The sequence below is a fragment of the Larimichthys crocea genome, chromosome XXIII (genome assembly GCF_000972845.2).
Source record: "Larimichthys crocea isolate SSNF chromosome XXIII, L_crocea_2.0, whole genome shotgun sequence".
Lineage (NCBI taxonomy): Eukaryota > Metazoa > Chordata > Actinopteri > Sciaenidae > Larimichthys > Larimichthys crocea.
In genome coordinates this window covers 4,265,122-4,282,637 of record NC_040033.1, presented here as the reverse complement: position 1 = coordinate 4,282,637, position 17,516 = coordinate 4,265,122, and the positions used below count along the sequence as shown (strand labels likewise).

General features: G+C 42.5%; 1 protein-coding gene across 1 annotated transcript in view; it reads right to left on the bottom strand.

Moving 5' to 3' along the window:
• Positions 1–13,726, bottom strand: part of gfod1 (glucose-fructose oxidoreductase domain containing 1) — a 34,922-nt gene extending 21,196 nt beyond the window's left edge. The window contains exon 1 of the mRNA XM_010741701.3: positions 12,863–13,726. Coding sequence (XP_010740003.1) covers positions 12,863–13,115 — 253 coding nt within the window. The 5' untranslated portion in view covers positions 13,116–13,726. The remainder of the gene's footprint in view (positions 1–12,862) is intronic.
• Between the last annotated feature and the right edge of the window lie 3,790 nt (positions 13,727–17,516).

Below are 17,516 nucleotides of genomic sequence, written 5' to 3'. Positions count from 1 at the left end.
TCTTTAACCGCATTCTGTGTCAGTTCAGAGGGGCTTACTAGCAAGTTAGCGTTATTTCGTTTTGTTATGTAAGTCTATTTGGATACGCAACAGTTGCGTGTAAATATTTAACACCAACTCCCTGTACAGATTGTAAAGCCCTCTGAGGAAAATGTATTTTGTGACTTTGGGCTATACAAATAAAATTGATTTGATTTGATTTGAACTAATCTTCATATAAGAACTAGTTTGTGCGCAACCTCAGCTCAACTCACGAGCCACGTCTTTGCCCATTAGCTGAAAGGTAGTGGAGGCAGGACTGGCGAGATTTGTTTGTTTTACTTCATATATGGGCACATATGTGTAATATGTATAAAAATATGTATATGTGTATGATTTTCATCAAAATATAGTTTAGCTCATCAATATTGTTAGCAAGCTAACATTAGCTTAGTCAGTTGGTTCACTCAGCTATAGAACAGTTTCATATGGTGGTGACTCAAAGCTAATCTCTACCTAAAAACTAGTTTTTTGGTGCGGCCCATTCTAATTCAGTGTAAATCTCCCCTCAGTAAACACTTACAAAGAGCTGGTGCAAGCGGCTCCTGGTCATTTAACAAAAGACAATTTGACACCATTCATTCTGACAAGAATATCACATAAAATGCCAAATGCATTCTTTGAGGTCACTGATATCGTAGCCAAAGGGGAAACAATGTTTCCTGTCTCTATAAACAATATTTGCTGGAAACAATTTACAACATGACTGCTGAGAGATGACACATAATAGTCTGAAGGGCCTGCAGTCCGATGCTCTGAATCACTAAAATGAGGCGAGGAGGTGATCAACAATGATGTTACATAAATCAACCGAGATGACCTCCACCAACTATTGAGACGTCCCTGCCCTTTGAGACGGCGTGACGAGTTGAAATACTGCCTTTCATACCTTTTTTTGGCCATTTGTGTCTGCCACAATTGGATTTGGCTGGCTGTCTCCGGCTGCTTTGTAGGACATAACTCACTTTGGCTGGCTATCAGCAGACAGGGCACCGATACAATGATTACTTTATATGCAGCTCTTCTGGGGTGTGAGATAAACAAGGTAAAAAATGCAAAGCACTTCTGCAATGACTGTGCAGCAAACAAACAACCAACACACCAGAAACAATATCTACCTCCCTGTGGACAGGATACAGTACAGTCAGTGTTGGGGATTTCTCTGCAGAACTCAAACAAGCGTGTCATTATACAGAAATGATGCTTTAAAAAGATTCTAGGATGGAGCATGACCCGCTTCACTGTGAACTCATCAAAGCTCAGACGTGCTGTGGTATGTAGCCATCACTGAAGCATACACTATGACACATCTGTCATTCTAAGAAATCCTCTGGAAATGTAGCTGCCTGGGTGGATTTGAATAGCTGAGATACAGTAAACCTGGTCTTCTACTGTATGCAAAATCACTTATTTGCATCTTTCCATGGTGATCTGAACCCAACGCTCATTATCATACTGCGACAGAGGACAGCGGATCCCTGCCATGTCAACTGACCACAGCTTCATTTCAAGGCTTCTTATTGTAATTTCTGTAGTGTTTATTTATGAGGTGTCAATTTAGATCCTGAGGTGTTCCCGGGCCAGATGGGATATATAGTCCCTCCAGCACATTCTGGGTCTTCCCTGGGGTCTTCTGCCAGTTGGACGTGCCCAGAACACCTCCAAAGGAAGGTGCCCAGGAGGCATCTTATACAAATGTCTGAACCACCTCAGCTGGCTCCAGAGCTCCATACTTAAACCTAAACTAATCAATGTTTTATATTAACATTGGCTCCAGTGAATACATAGAACATAAAAGTGAACACTATAGTGTCCCCTGATTATTTTGGTTTTAGGGCCCCTAAATATACTGCTTTGGTTCAGTCTTACTGCTCTTATTAGTGTTGTTTCCAGCAGCCACAGGAAGCTCTACAATGTTTTTATAAACCTGCTGAATAGTACCTGCCCAGCAGCAAACGCAGACAGACAAAGTGTCTGTAGCTGAACACAGAAGAGCATTCAGCAGCTAAAAAGCCAGCCAGATATTTCCCTCAGGGTTTGGAGACCAAACCAGAGCTGAAAGGAAAGTAAACGTTAAACTTGATCATATGTCATTCTATGTTTCCAGGTTGTTCTTTTGTTTTAAACACATTATGCTTTAGGTGGCTGCTTCATGCACCTGCAGAAATGTACATTCTTTGTATCATTCATTTGTACCAGGAGATGCACCTGCTTCCTTTTTGTTCCCGATTATATCCCTGTGGCTGACTAACTGACAGGCTGGTTGAGTCAGTGGAAAACTGCAGGAGCATACTCAGCCCTGTGCTACAGTGAGACTGAGTCAAGCATGAGAACAAGGCTCTATGTGGTAAAAATAATAAGGATGGAAAGAGATATGAGCCTTCCAGTAACATGAACCTATAACCAAGATGATATTGAAGAAATGGAGACGGGTGAGTGTCGTTCTGTCATTGGAAACAAAACCTGCTCACCATCTTTCCATCCTTCCATCTCTGACCTGGACAGTAGATTATATTCCATGTCCCTTGAATGTGAGAAAAACAATGAAACATTACATTTCTGCCTGCAATAGCAGGAAATGTTTGAGAAGAACACTCAGTGTCACACCAGCAGACTGTTTCCACCTACACCATGCACAACAGGAAGTGAGACACACTTCACTGCGGTATACCAAAATATCACTTCCTGTTGCCACTGTTTAATCTGCATCTTAAACTTTGTCTATGAACCATTAATTCTCACATCCTATATTAAATGTTTCTCATCATTCACGTCTTATCCTGCAGAACATTTAACATCTGAAAGAAAAAGCCACAAACACACTGTAGTAACAGTGTCAGTGCCAGGGGAGGAACAAGGCCGCTCGATCACAGGCCCTAACTGACAGTAGCGTCGCCTCCCTGCTCTCAGATCTGCAGCTGCCTCTTGTCCTGAGTCCCTTGTGGCCAATTAAGAAACATAGACAAGCCTATTCCTGAACACTGGCACATAAAGGACATGTGAGCAAGCCTATAATGGAACAGCTTCACCTTGGGAATACACAGTATAAACTCAGGACAAAAAATAAAGAGCCAGATAAAGTTCATGACACAGTGCAGCAGTCAGAAACATGTTATAGAAAATGATCAGTGTGTGACAGACAGAGTCTATGTTGTTTGTGCAAGATGAAAATATTTCACAAGTGATTTCTCAACACCACAGCTGATTACGCAGGTATCTTTGTTTTGGCAAGCCACAGTTAGCCCATTCAGCTCCACACACACACAGTTAGTAGGTGTGTTCTAAAAGTCTCATCAGTGAAGTATTTAAAGGTGGAAAAGCATTAAGCATATAAGTTAATACAGCTGCAAGTCATAACACGATATAACAGCTGCACTGATGAAAAACAGAGGAAAGCTGAACAAGAGATAATGACTGTTCTTATCATGTTTTACGAATGACATAGCAGATGTAGATGTTTCCAAATAAGTGTGAGTGAATGAGTCTGAAAATAATCTATGCTGGGGTATTCACTGTCACCAGGTCTGAATCAGCCTGAATCAGACATCATATTTTTGTCTTTTCAGATGATATGTCAGACAAGATAGCACAGAGTCATAACTCTTTGCCATGACTTGGCTGGGAGATATGCTAGACTAAATATTACACCCTAATTAATCATAGCTTGACATACAGTTTGTAGGAAAGCAGAAAGTTACCGCAACACCTGTTATGTAATTACAATTTTATGAATGAAAGTGAGGCTGGAACCAGGGTTGGGTGACTGGACAAATATATATATTTTTGTCATTTTATTTGAATAATTTAGCATTCTCTCTGCTCAGTGACAGAATGGTTCACAGTACACACCCACTGAGCTGAAGAATGGGATAACACACACACCTAGGCAATATATCAACAGTTCGCCGGTTGTTGGGCTGACGGTCGAAAACCCTGGCTGGGTTTTTTTGAGGTAAAGCTGAGCTTTGTAGACAATAAGTATTAGGATGAGCAGGTGTGTATAGTGTAATGCTCCTGACCTGATGGTGATAGTCATTGTTTCAATGCGCTCTTATGGGTTTCACAGTGACACAGTGGATGGAATAAAACAAGCAATTCAGATTTCAGCATTACACAACAAGGAAGAATACTGTCCATCCAAAAATGTTTCACAGAATCTATGACTGAAGCTGTTCTAGAGGCTTGTGGTGTCCCCTTTTGGTTTACCTTTTAATTTGTCACCCATCAATGCATTGATATTAGAAAATATCTATATCAACTACAGGCAGGTTCTAGAAATAATTTCAAGCCCTCAAGCATCTCAGGGTACCCTGGCGACCTAGAGGTTTAGGACACTGACCATGTAATGTAAAGTTCAAGTATAGCTGGGGAACTTTGCATGTCATACTTTATCTCCCTCCCCTCATTTTCTGTCACATCTCTACTGTTCACTATCAAAATAAAGGCCAAAATACAAAGAAGAAAAGCCCTCAACATTTGACAGATTAACCCAAGGACAAAGCAGCCATTCCTCTGCTCACATTTAATAAAAGAAAAAAAAATCCTCATTAAGACTAAGTCTAATAATGCAGAATTATTCTTTATTGAAAATCTGCATTCAGTCCCATCCTTTAGATTAATTCCATATCAAAAGCTTGCCCTCTCTCTTGCCCTGGATTTAATAACACAATGTGATTCCTCATCCAAAGCCTGCACCCCAAGTTCACCACCACACAACAGTTCCTTATGGGTCCATGCAAAAGAAAAGCATCACTTTGAAGGGGCGGGGATGAGGAGGTCTTCTACTTTGCCCGTTTTCTTCAGGAATGCTCACTTGTCAGCGCAGCGTGTCGGCAGGCTGAAAGAGCCTCCCCCATCCAGCCATTCATCTGACATACAAAGGCAACTTCACAGGAAGACAAGCTTTCTCCCTGCTATTCTTCCTCACCGCTCCTCGTCGTCTCAACATCCCTTACTCTCTCTATCGCACACTCATTCACACACACACACTCCCAGGCTGTCATTAGCATACTAATGGACGTCCAGGAGAACATGAATGTGAACAAGTGGGAAACTCGTAGTGAAATAAACAAGCGCAGACAGTGAAAGAAGTCCTGGGAATGGCAGCGTATCTCTCTATCTGTGGCTGACCCGCTGTTGTTGATTTGTCTGGAGCAAAGTTATTTGGAAACACAGCTTGACCTAAAGCCTTAGACCATCAGACTGATGAATACAAGGGAAGTCACACTAAAGAAAATGGAGCTGATGGAGCCTTTCTTTCTGGTCTGACAGTTTTTTTTCAGGCTTGGTTTAATTAAGTTGCGTAAATTACATATTTTGGTTAGTTTTGAAGGCTGTGCTGAATATGAACATTTGATGTTCATATTCATCATTAAACTTAAATTAAAATAACAAAGCAAGCAGCATATCATTGGTGTTACAAAAAAGAATGTTCTGCTGTGATCGAGCTGCTGACGTGTCTCCAGAGGCAGTGAACTCTTTGGTTCAGTCATTGGTGCACTATCTGTAAGAAATATAAAATCACTTCAGTTCTTGTGGTAGTAGGTAGTAAAGGTAAAGGTAGTTAACCAGTGTTTGTGCCCCATGTTGCTAACTTAGTCCCTCTTGAGACCCATCAGGTACTGTGTGACGACGGCTTAGCCTCTGGGGACAACAGCAAATGTTTCTGTTCTTTCGGCACTGTCAGCAGATATCCAGAAAATGGTTAAGAGAAAAGACTTTCTCTGCAGTCTGACTGACTTCATACATGAGAATGAAAAGAAACATTGATGAGACAGATATCTGTGTTTGAATGCAGGTACAACGTGGAAAAAAGCTAATAAGAGATTGCATTTTGTCCAATGCGTGGAACATCTGTTGTCCTCCACACAGACTATTGCAACCAAAGTCAGTGCTACTCAGACTGTAAATGGAAACCGCCAAAATGACAAAAGACAAATTTCGAGTATGTGAAAACTTGGCAACGAATCTGTTTCTGTTTCTGGTGCCAAGATCTGGGTCCCTCATCTACAGACTCAATCTACAAACAATCTACAGCAAATGTTTTTAGAGATTAGCTTAGTCCCGTCAGTGATTTGAGCATGTCCTACTCCCTAATTCGTTTCCCAATTACTTCCTCCTTTCTATAATGTGTAAAAAGTGTGTGGGAGCTGCCAATGATCCAGCAGTTGTTGGAATAACGTGAAAGTGAACAATGTGAGCAAGCTAGGCTAACTAACTAAGTTTCTAGAAGTATTATCACACAGTCTGTCCAGTTTCCATTTAAAAAGGTTGAGTGGGCTGCCAAAGAGCTCATCACCGGTCTGAAAAGTGGTTGCATAAGAACACTGCTGGTGGGAACATGTATTTATGATGAGGCTTGCTTGCCCTTTGCAGTCAGGTTATAAATAGTTCTCTGCCTTTGGCTGGCCCTTCAGAGCAGGTGTCTGGGAGCTCATCACAGTGCTGATGAACCATCACTATGATTCAGTACATGTCAACAAAAAAAAAGTGGTGCAGGTGTCATATCCTGTTCACTTTATCCCAGATAAACCCTCACCTGGATGATAAGACACCTTAATAAATCACTAATACTTGTTTTGTACACACATCACAGGGTTACTAAATCATTCAGTGTATTCTGCTCACTGCTGGGTTTTACAGTGTGACACTGTGGAACACATAAAATCAACTTGGAGAGAATGTGCTGTATGTAAATATTCGGCACTTTTACTATTCAACTATGCCAGGTACGGTCCACCCTATGTGACAGTTCACCTCAGGAGGTTTTAATTAGGGTGGAGGTAAATCACTGGGTGTCATAACCAAAGTTTCCATGACGGCTGAGCTGTCAAGATAAAACCATGCCATTAAACAACCACAGAGCATACGACATCTTAATCCATTTTCTCTGCATCATCTAATTAACACTGGCACTGTTTTCATTTAGTTCTCTGATATTATCTTTTGTATGAAATAACTGGGTTAGTAACCAAGTAGGCTGGGAAATATCCTATGTGTGACAGACCGTCTTGAGGCAACTTAAAGATAACACTCCCTGATTGTGTTTCAGCTACAGGATTCAAACACTGGCATATATATCAACGGCGCAGCACAACCGAGTCCAAAAAGCTGTAGGGGGGCTTATCTTCATGCAAGGACTGAGAATAATAGAGCCTAATTCCCTTAACTTTTTCCCATAGTTCTCATCACTGCGGATGAAATATTTCTTTGTCCACAAGAAGGATTTTGGTGGTGCTGTTTCCCCATTTTGGATAAACGTAAGGAGACCCTGCTTCAGTTAAATACAAGTTAAAAAACACAAACAGTAGCCATGTTTCCACACAAATGTATGGCACATTTAAAAAGAATTTCAAGCAAATCCAGAAAAGAAAATGTGAACAAATGTATGTTTCAATATGGTACTCTTATACAAATATTAGGTTGGTCCACGAGATAAGCAGTAGGTGAGTATCCTTTCAATATTCACCCAGTTTGGTTCAGTTTTGGTCTCTGCTGACTCCTACAGAAAATATCTCTTTAGTAGCTACTGTGTTCACTTTGAGCTCAGCTATTTCCAGAAAACAGCTTCCTGCTACCTCAGAGAATGAGGCTGGTGAGAGGCTGATGAGAGTGGTGAGAATGAATCAAAACAAAATGCATATATAAAGTTATGCCCCCCAGAAAATGCTGTGTAAAGTCAACGGGAGCTGCACGTTCAGGCAATAATTCTGTGACCCCTTTCATATTACAGTCATCTGACCCATTAAGCATATAAAAATAAATAAATAAACATAAAAATACCTATAAGGGCAGCTTTAAGGTTACATCTGAAAACATATAATGCAATGGTGGATAGCTGATTACCCCATCTACCCATCTACTTCACTTCATAATATTATTGGCGAGTGAGCATTTGATGCTATTCTTAGACAGCACAGTCTGGTCCAGTCGGCAGAGATGAGCAAGCGTCTGGCTGTGCAGCTCAGCTCACGATGATACCGGATATCTTCTATCACTGAGAGATCAGATTTATTTTGGATATACTTTAAAAAGACTTGAGGAAGCCTTTCAACGACTCCTTTGACTTCACTGTGTGTGTGTGTGTGTGTGTGTGTGTGTGTGTGTGTGTGTGGTGTGAGGTCTAGATACATAAATCCCCCTCACCATATTACTAAACAAATGCTAGGCAAAGGTTCATTATGAGTATTAATCAGTTCCCCATTCAGTAATCATGATACATCAGTCATTACTGCAGTGTGTAGTGCTGCTTGACCTTCTCATCTCCCCTGTGGTGTGTGACACATTTTTAGCTGATGTAATAACAGAATTTTGTTTCATTTCACCATCTCATAAATTGTGGAACAAAGTGATGAAGGGAACTTTACACAAACGTCATAGACGGATGTGAACTGCTATAAAAAGTCACCCTTCCATGCCTGTTGCTCATCACTGTATAATTTGACAGCTCACACAGAGCTGAGCTGAGCTGAGCTGAGCTGAGCTAAGCTGGGCTGAGGGACTCCTTTCCCACAACTTCCTCCCCCCGTCAAAACAAAACTGCACAAAGGGACAGAAAGTGCACCTGAAACTCTGCCTGTGCTACATTTCACTTCAGCTCTCAGATTCCCTCTCAGCATCTGGCCCACATTCACACAAGCTGCTGCCACAGCAGGAATATCACGATGACCTTACCAAAATAAGAGCACAAACTTAAAAAGCGATGTCAACAAAAGTGACAAATGTGACGATATTCTAACTCCATGAATCAGCTTTCAAGCTAAAATATGAAACACACATTTAGCTTCTCAACTGAGAAGATTTGCTGCTTTTCTTTGTCAAATGTTGATTGAACATTTTTCATTTCTGGAGTGTTGGTTGTATGAAAAAAGCTATTTAAAAGATACTGCATTGAGCATCTATCAATAATTAAAGATATTTTTTAGATAGACATTTTTATTAATTGAGAAAATCATCCTCAGATTAATCAAATCATTTGAAATTATCAATGAATTATTCGAAACTCTGTAAGAGGAAGACAAAATACACTTTTTGCACCATATAATTGGTAGTTTGACCAAAAAAATAGACAAAAGGTAAACTTCCTAGCTTTTTCAGAGCTTCCAGACAGATGCAAAATGTAAAATCTACCTGAAATGTATCGTATTTGTTCATTAGTATAAGTCTCTGACACATTGACTCTGACGCAGATGAATTCTCCAGGCTGCAGTATGTTGGAAATGCTAATATATTCTAAGGGATCTCGTCCTGGTTTAAGAAATAACTCTTTCACAAGCTGGTAGCCAAGAAATGCTTCAGGCTCACACGAGTCTGCCTTTGAAAGCAGAATGGTGTATGTGTGTGTGTGTGTGCAGGAGCAGACAGTATGAGGTTCCCTCTGCTGCCACACTGCCTTCCCAACACACCAAGAAAGCCTGAGTGACATCAGACGCCCCAGGAATGCCATAATAGTAAGAAAGAGAAAGGAAACAAAAAAGGTGAAAGAAATCCCTGTGGAAGGAGAGACGCTGCTCAACAAGACCGACTGGTTCGCCGTGAAGAGAACGAGCCCGCTGGATTGATGGGATGAGCCGACTCTGGTAAAACCTGAACAACACGTGCAGCACGTCGTCAACTTGTTCCAGTGTTTTTCCACTTTCTCCATCCCTCCAAGTCCTGATGGTCAATATTAACATTTAATTCTATATTTATCCAATCCATGGTGTTGATGTCTATTTGGTTATTTTTGTACCTGTGGTCAGTATGTGTCTCTTTGTGATCGTTTGATTACGTTTACAATAACACTTTTGATTTAATGTTATCATGAATGAATGAGCCCTGTGATGAACTGGTGACTTGTCCAGGGTGTACCCCGCCTCAGTTAGATGAACATGGACTAAAACTAAAAACACAGAAGGAAACACAGTTTCAACTACAGTTGAAATCTGTTGAGAAAGTTCACATTCCTCTGTTGAAGAAGTCTGATCACACTTATCAACTTAGCTCATGAGGTCAGAAATAATCCAGTCACAGGCAGATTACTATCAGCTCACACACCCTTGCAGAAAAGGGAGTCACTTATGTATTCTCACAGAGCCACCCCTCTGGTCAGTGACCTGTCGCTGGTTGTGTAGGACATATTGTGGGTGTCATGAAAAAATAGTGATGAAATTATAGTGACACATCTAATGTGGATCATTCCAGCTGACATGGATTCAGTTTATTTCACAACATCATCACCATGCATCATCTACGCTCTATACCATAGAGCTTTATTGGACTTTGATCACAATGTAACTCAGAGGTAGCAAATCTGGATGTCAACGATAATCCACTACTAGTCATTCCTAAATGCAACACGTTATGTTCAGGAGTTACCAGCTCAGGTTGGTTGGAGGGCATCCCGCACAGTCGTAGCTGGTAGTTTATTGGTTACTGGCTCAATAAATATACCAAAGCGCAGCATCGCACCAATCTGTAATCCTATTTTGTTTGTTTGTAAAATAAATCCACAGAAATAAGTGGACATTCTGATTATTGAACCAAGGTTCAACAGAATTTACAAAACATTATTTTGTGTTCATCCAACAGAAAGCAAACAGGATCGGACCCAGACTTGGCTGGGTGACGGTGGACCGAGGAAATAGAGGTGGGTGGGAAGGAACAGGCAGCGCTCACACAATGAAGCTGTGAGGAAACGAGCAGAGAGGAAAGAGAGAAAGAATGGCTACTGACAAGTTTGCAGTGGCTGGTGTGCAGGTTGAGTCAAGTTCACTGGAACGTGATTAGTGATTCTGGCTCAGGACCAGCTTGGCTTGTGCAACATTCATAGAGGGCTACATTTGGACTTCACAAGCATTGCCACATGCATGAATATAGACAGGAGATGAAGAAAGAGAAGCATTTCCTCATCAACAAGAAAGAGACTCAGTCTGGGTTAGCATGCGGCCTATGACAAGTCTACTGTACTTCAGGCCTGTCCCTCTTGTTAGCTCGCTGCCACTCCACAGGATTTACTGAAGCCAACGAGCAAACAAGGCGGCAGTGTGAGAATGAATGGAGCCACAGAGGTCTTATCTTGATGCTGGGATGCCGAGGCCGGAGTTACACCTTTACACTGGGAGTCACCAACTGCTTGGCGGAAACCTTTTTTAAAAACAGACACACCCAATTGAAGCAGGTTACAGCATCTGCATATACGTGTGACCTGTTTAATTCAAACTTAACATGCTGACCATGAGGAAACAATCTGACAGCCAAAAACATCATGTGAAATAGTCTGCTGACCCGCTGTGACATTCAGCTAAAGTCAAAAGGAGCTTGCTCATAACGTCTGAAATCCACATCAACGAATCCAGTCACAAGACCTGCACCAAGTACAGCAGGTCCCTTTGCAGCTCACACACACACACACACACACACAGTTACAGCTTGTGCTAATGCAGACACTCCTGTTGCTTTCAGGTCGCACTGCTCCCCAAGAGTGTGATGAATGACGTTATGACAAGAGAAGCCTCACTTCTACAGAAGTACACAGTCATTTGCCTATTCACTTGTTTGGATCATAGTCTCTGCAGTACAGCAATACTGTCTATGACAGAATAAAGCATATGTAATAACCCCAGTGTGTTGTCATGACAGGATCTGTCCTGAAAATGTCATGTATGATATAATATGTTTCTGATATTTGGAGAATTCAGGTTTCTATCATTTGAAGCTAACACTCAGTAAAATACAACAGTGAATGTTCCAGTTCAGATGGAGCAGCTGCAATGTGTACTGAGCTTCAGAGTTTGGTTTTGAACTTGGAAACACAACAGGTCAAAAGTTGAACTCCTGTGCTCATGAAGTGAAAGATTAAACTGCACACAAGAGTCAAAGACACTTCATCTCAACCACTGATTCCGTTCAAGTGCTGAAATGATAAACTGATGAGCTGATTGGATCGGCAACAAATGAATGTGTAGATGGGTAAGTGATTAATCGTTTTTTCACCATGGACTCTGGGAAATTGTGTTTTATAAATGTGTACCTGACTAGCTACAGTACTTCCCCTGCATACTGTTTTGCAGCTAACATCAGATGTTTCCAGATAGTTCTCCCATGGAGGCTGAGCATCTTTGGACCCATTCACAAACCTGACCTATTACAGCTGACTGCCAGCTCAGCTCTGCTGCCAAACTGTGCGGTAAATAAAGCTCATAGTCCTCGCCACCATTCTTTCACAGCAGCTCCACAGCTCCCGAACACGATCTCCAAAATAAGCTGCATTGCTCCAGATTTAAACTAGAACAACCTCTCTTTGTGTGTCTCCCTTTTGCTGCATTCAGGCCTCTTCTCCTGCTTCAGTTTCACTAACACAGGTTAAGTCTGGCCGAGGACTTTGTTTTTCGGGAGGTTTAACCCACAGTGACCTGCAGTATAGCTGCAGTAGCAACAATCATCTGCTGTAACACAATACATCAGAGAATGCAGCGCTCACACTGAAACAGTGGCCTGATCATGAACTATAGTCAGTGTGTTATGTGTGAGAATATAGAAATACATGACAGACTGAGACAGAGGCCTTGCTCAAGAGCACTTCACCTTAAGATCAGCAGCTTCATCACTACAGGAGGGCTGTGTGCCCTCTTCCAGACACACATATTAACCCAGCTTACATTAAACCCTCACTGCACATTAAACCCACAGAGTTGAACAGGTGAAGGTGTCAATCTGGTGTCAGCCCCCCTCCCCTACCATCAGCCCCCATCACAGCAGGGCCGCAGCATCCATCCATCCATCCATCCATCCATCCATCCCGCCCAGCAGCAGCAGCAGGAGCAGCAGCTGCAGCAGGACTCACCCAGTGTTTTGACTGCGATCTGCCGCGTCAGAGGCGGCGGCAGGTTGATGCAGACCAGATCTACATCCTGATGCAGCAGCACGTCGTCGATCCGGTTCGTGTAAAACGGTACGTTCATCTCCTTGGCCAGCTCCTCCGCCTCCTCCTGCGTCCGGCCCCACAGCGCTTTGACGGCGAAGCCCTCGTTCTTCAGCAGCGGGATGATCACCCTGGCGGTCAGGCTGGTGCCGAACACGCCGACCCCTGGAAGCATGGCTCCGGTTTATTGGCCTGATCTGGTTCTGGTTCTGTTTTGCAGTTTGTTCTTAGAGCTCCGGGTGAAGCCAGACCCGCTGCTGCTGCTGCGGCGGCGGCTGAACGGGAGGGAAGCGGCGGCAGGAACTGTCAGGTTGGCCATCCACCTGCAGCCAAACACCCGCTGTGCTGCATTCTCCCGTCGCTCCGGCTCTGCGCTCGGGCATGAAATGTCGAAAAATAATCCCAGAAAAACACAAAAAACAGACGAAGAACCGAGGCAGGCTTCCTCCGCGTCAAAAAGAGCTGTTTAAATCACCATTCCGTCTTTAGCTCGTCCCCGTCTGACAGCGCGCAGCACACTGACTGCGCCAAGCAATGAAGGGCACCTCTCCTCTCCTCACCTCCTGCTCGGTTCCGTATCGGTTTCCCGGTAGTAACAGCTCATTACAGCTTCAGAGTGACAGACACGGAGTCACCGAGAGGCGGGAAGAAGCTTCATGTGCCGGCATGCTGACACAAACACCGCCGTCAGCTTCTGTCCTCTACCCGCAGGACCTGCAGCGGCAGCGGCGGTGTTATTATGAAGGGAGACACGGACGTCAAGCCAGACACTGACCGGAACCGCTACTATACGGGGTTTTCACAATAAAAGCTTTATTGACAATATTTACCACCCGTTGTAGCCTACGTATGTATAAAAATAGATACATGAAATGTGACAAAATCAGAAATGCAAATATACAGTACACAAGTAAAGTAAATGTAAAACGACATATTTGCAAGCCCAGCTATCTCTATGAGAACACACCATATTTTTGTACAATACAATGCTCTCTCTAATTAGCACGAGAATACAGTTTAGAGCATGTTGAGACAACATAATAATTAACTTGGAATCGTGGGGAAATTTAGCACCTTTTAAAATTATAATTACGTCTTGTAAACCTTTATTTTAATTTGAAAATCTAGCACTATTTCCGGCTTTGTTCTGACTCTCTTTGCGTCACTTGACGTCTCTCTCAGCCCCCCTCCTCCTCCCCACTTTAACCCTTCAGCTCCTGGGCAGAATCAGGCAGCCTAGCTCTACTGATGTGCTGTTATTCTGAAAAATATCAAATCTAAGAACAAAGAGGGGAAAGTTATTTTATTGATAGATATTTTAGTGATTTTTTGTGAGTGAAACATTGTAAAGGTGGTGTTTCAGATGAACAGTGGCCCCAGAAGTCCAAAAAGAGAATTGTACTGCATTCTTCTCCACTTGATTCTTCCTCTATCGTGCATAATATGAGTGGTGATTGTCCTCTTGCTTACCTGGTAGTTGAATGTTTGTATGACACACCTCATTAAGAATGGTATCTTTGTTGGGCCTACAAACACTGCACCAAGCCCCACAGTGCAGCTTTACTCACTGAAGCTCTAACCTACAGTACAGTGCACCCTTTGCGTGTAACAGCGCCTAAAGGGATGCAACACTGTCAGAGGGAGAGACATCATTATTAAAGCTTTAAGATATGATGGACTCCAACTACTTTGCATTCTGCAGCAGGGATCCAAAGCCTTTGAAGTGAGGAGAGGATTTGAATATCATCATGGCAGAGTCCACTGTGTGCTGCACTCTTTCACACACCACACTGCATACACACCCCCTCACAGAGCAGACCCCTCACACACCACAGTTCATTTAATACGCACTGACATGGAATGATGGTTGAGAATAATCTTTCAAGTCTATGAATATGTCCGGTAATAAATGTAATCATGCATTTCCTGCACTTGGCGACTGAAATGTGTTTTGGTCTGACACATGAGTGTTTTAGGGAACTTAACTGAACCTGACCTTGGCTGCTGTTGAAACAGCAGAGATGTGATGGCCACACCCTGACCTACAGCAGCAGATGAAAACCACTGATAATATGAAATCCACTCACACCCACAGGAAACTTTCATATAATTAAACAGCTAACAGAGTCTTTGCATACGTTTATTAAACATTTTGGACATACAAATAACAGCAAATATACATTTTTTCATATTGTCAACACTATTTATTCTTTTCTTTAAGTTGCATTGCATCATTTTCTTTGTTGTTGGTGTACTGCTGCTTCTGAGGATGTCCAGCCTTCACCATGCAAAAGATGTGACTGGCACAATGAGGAGTTTTAAATGCCAAACACCTGAGCCCGAGGACTGTACCATCCTGCCACAGCATAGGGTGGCTGTGGGAGAGAGCATAATTCTATGTGTATAGTGAAGTTCATTTTGTAATCTACAGTTTATTACTGTTTTTTTCACTGTAAAAAAATCATAGAACAAATGTTATAACCAAATGTTTTATTCATTTCAACTTCATTCAACTTGATGATTATATTACTAGATAATGGATGTATGGACTATATTACTTAGAATAAAAAATTCTGGTTGAGGCATGACACGGCTCTGCTCTGGGGTCAGCATCCGACCCTGCACTTGGGCCTGAAAACCTCCCCTTCCTATCGTCCAAAATGTTTGTGGTACAAACACTAAGACAAAACACCTCAAACACTTGTTTTGTGTTTTGTGTCTCTAGAGGAAGTTGTGCAATATGTGATAATTGTCCTCCAGTGATGTCACTTGAGTCAGACAAGACAACAAGTTTGCTGTCGTTGGGTTAGAAAGAAGTGAGTTTAGCAGACCTTTGTAGCTGTTCCCCATCTCTGCTCCAGACTAGAGGCTCCAAAACCACAACACATCGAATCTCTGACCCACCTGGCGACAGCCGAGCACGAGTCAAAGAATCGTGTGTAGAAAAAACCACAACATCTTAGTGGCTGAAAGAAGCTTTAAAAAAAGCTTCATAGCTTAAATCAATATGGGTGCGAGCATATGATGTTACACTGAAGTGTGCACATCTCTGTAAATGTTGTCTGTTGTGCTGCTGCTGAGAATCAATGAGACCATTTCTTTGTGCCTTCAGTCTCACACACACGTCCAGTCTTAACACACATGCTGTCATTGATTAGGTCAACAACGCACAGAGCAAACAGGAGAGACGGCACTTTGGACTGACAGACTGTGCAGAGACAGTGGCCACAAAAGGTCAAAGGTCAGTCACCCTGACAAGGGTGTGCTTGTCAGGGAAAGTGTGTGTGTTTGTGTGTGTTGTCCTGCTAGAATCAAAGAAACCAGCATCTGAAGCCTCTTTGAACACTGCATCATTTGACAACATGGTTCAGGTTCAGGACTTTGTTGCAATAAGCAATAACTTCCTCCTTAAGTTACAGCAACACAACTTACAGTAACACCGACTATTAGCTTTTAAAAGAAGTTCCTACTTTTGTCTGCACCTTAAATGAGCTCATTGATCTTTATAATAACAGTACAGGCCAACAGAAGTGAAGTATAACTTCTGCAAACAGGAAAAGCATCATGTCCCAGCAGTGTCTTTTCATCTGCATCGTGGTCACGCTCTAATTGAATCAGATGTTGTTTCAGTTGGTTTGTGTCAGACAGAGCATGTGACCGGTCGGGGTCATGGCTGTTGGTGCTGGATAGCTGATTGTCCAGTTAGATAGAAGGGGAGGTGCAGATAGGGCAAGAGGAGGCCAACGCCTCCCACAGCAGAGGGGCAGCCTGCTGCAAAGAGAGAGAGAGGCGATGATGCGGTTGACTAGTAGAGGCCAGTAAACATGTCACCGTGTTGACAAGCATCTGTAACTGTATCTGCGAGGGTCAGATAATGCAAAAATGTGGCCATGCTTGATTTGGCTCAGAGATAAATCTATCTGAGCGGCTGCTATCGAGCTGCAGCAAGAAGCCGGTTTCAAGGGATGGACAGGCTGCCCCCTATTGGACAGATGTTGTTCCACTGATGTGGTAGCTGGTCTGCACATTCACCACTGTGCAGTGGATGATCAACACACCTTCAATGTGTTTCTGAAACATTCTGAGGAGTTATTGTTTGCAAACTAACTGACTCCTTATGTCCTCTCCTTTTCCACCTTCTCCCACCTCACATTGTTTTTCGTGCATTAGTATTGAGGTTTTTCAAAATAAGTGTTGAAACGGTCCTGATCTTCAGTTTGAAAAACTCGACTGTGTGTCTTCAGCTGTATGAACAGTGTAGCTGTTGCTGGTTCTAGCTGGGTGCAAGTAATGAAATATAGAAGCTGAAGAACAGATACATTTAAAAATGTTTAAAAATCTGCTATGGAGCAATAATGAGCTGTGGCTTCCATTTAGCCCAGAACCCGAAACCAACCATTATTACTAAACTACAGTACTACCGCCTCAGGTTAGTCAGTTAGTTTTCATATTTGTTTAAACACACAACAACTAAGCTAAGACAGATTAGGTAAAAACTGAACCACCTCTCACGGCCTTTGTTGGTCTATGGTCCTAGAGCAGAAGTCTGAGTCTGTAATCCTTCCTGCTTCTGATG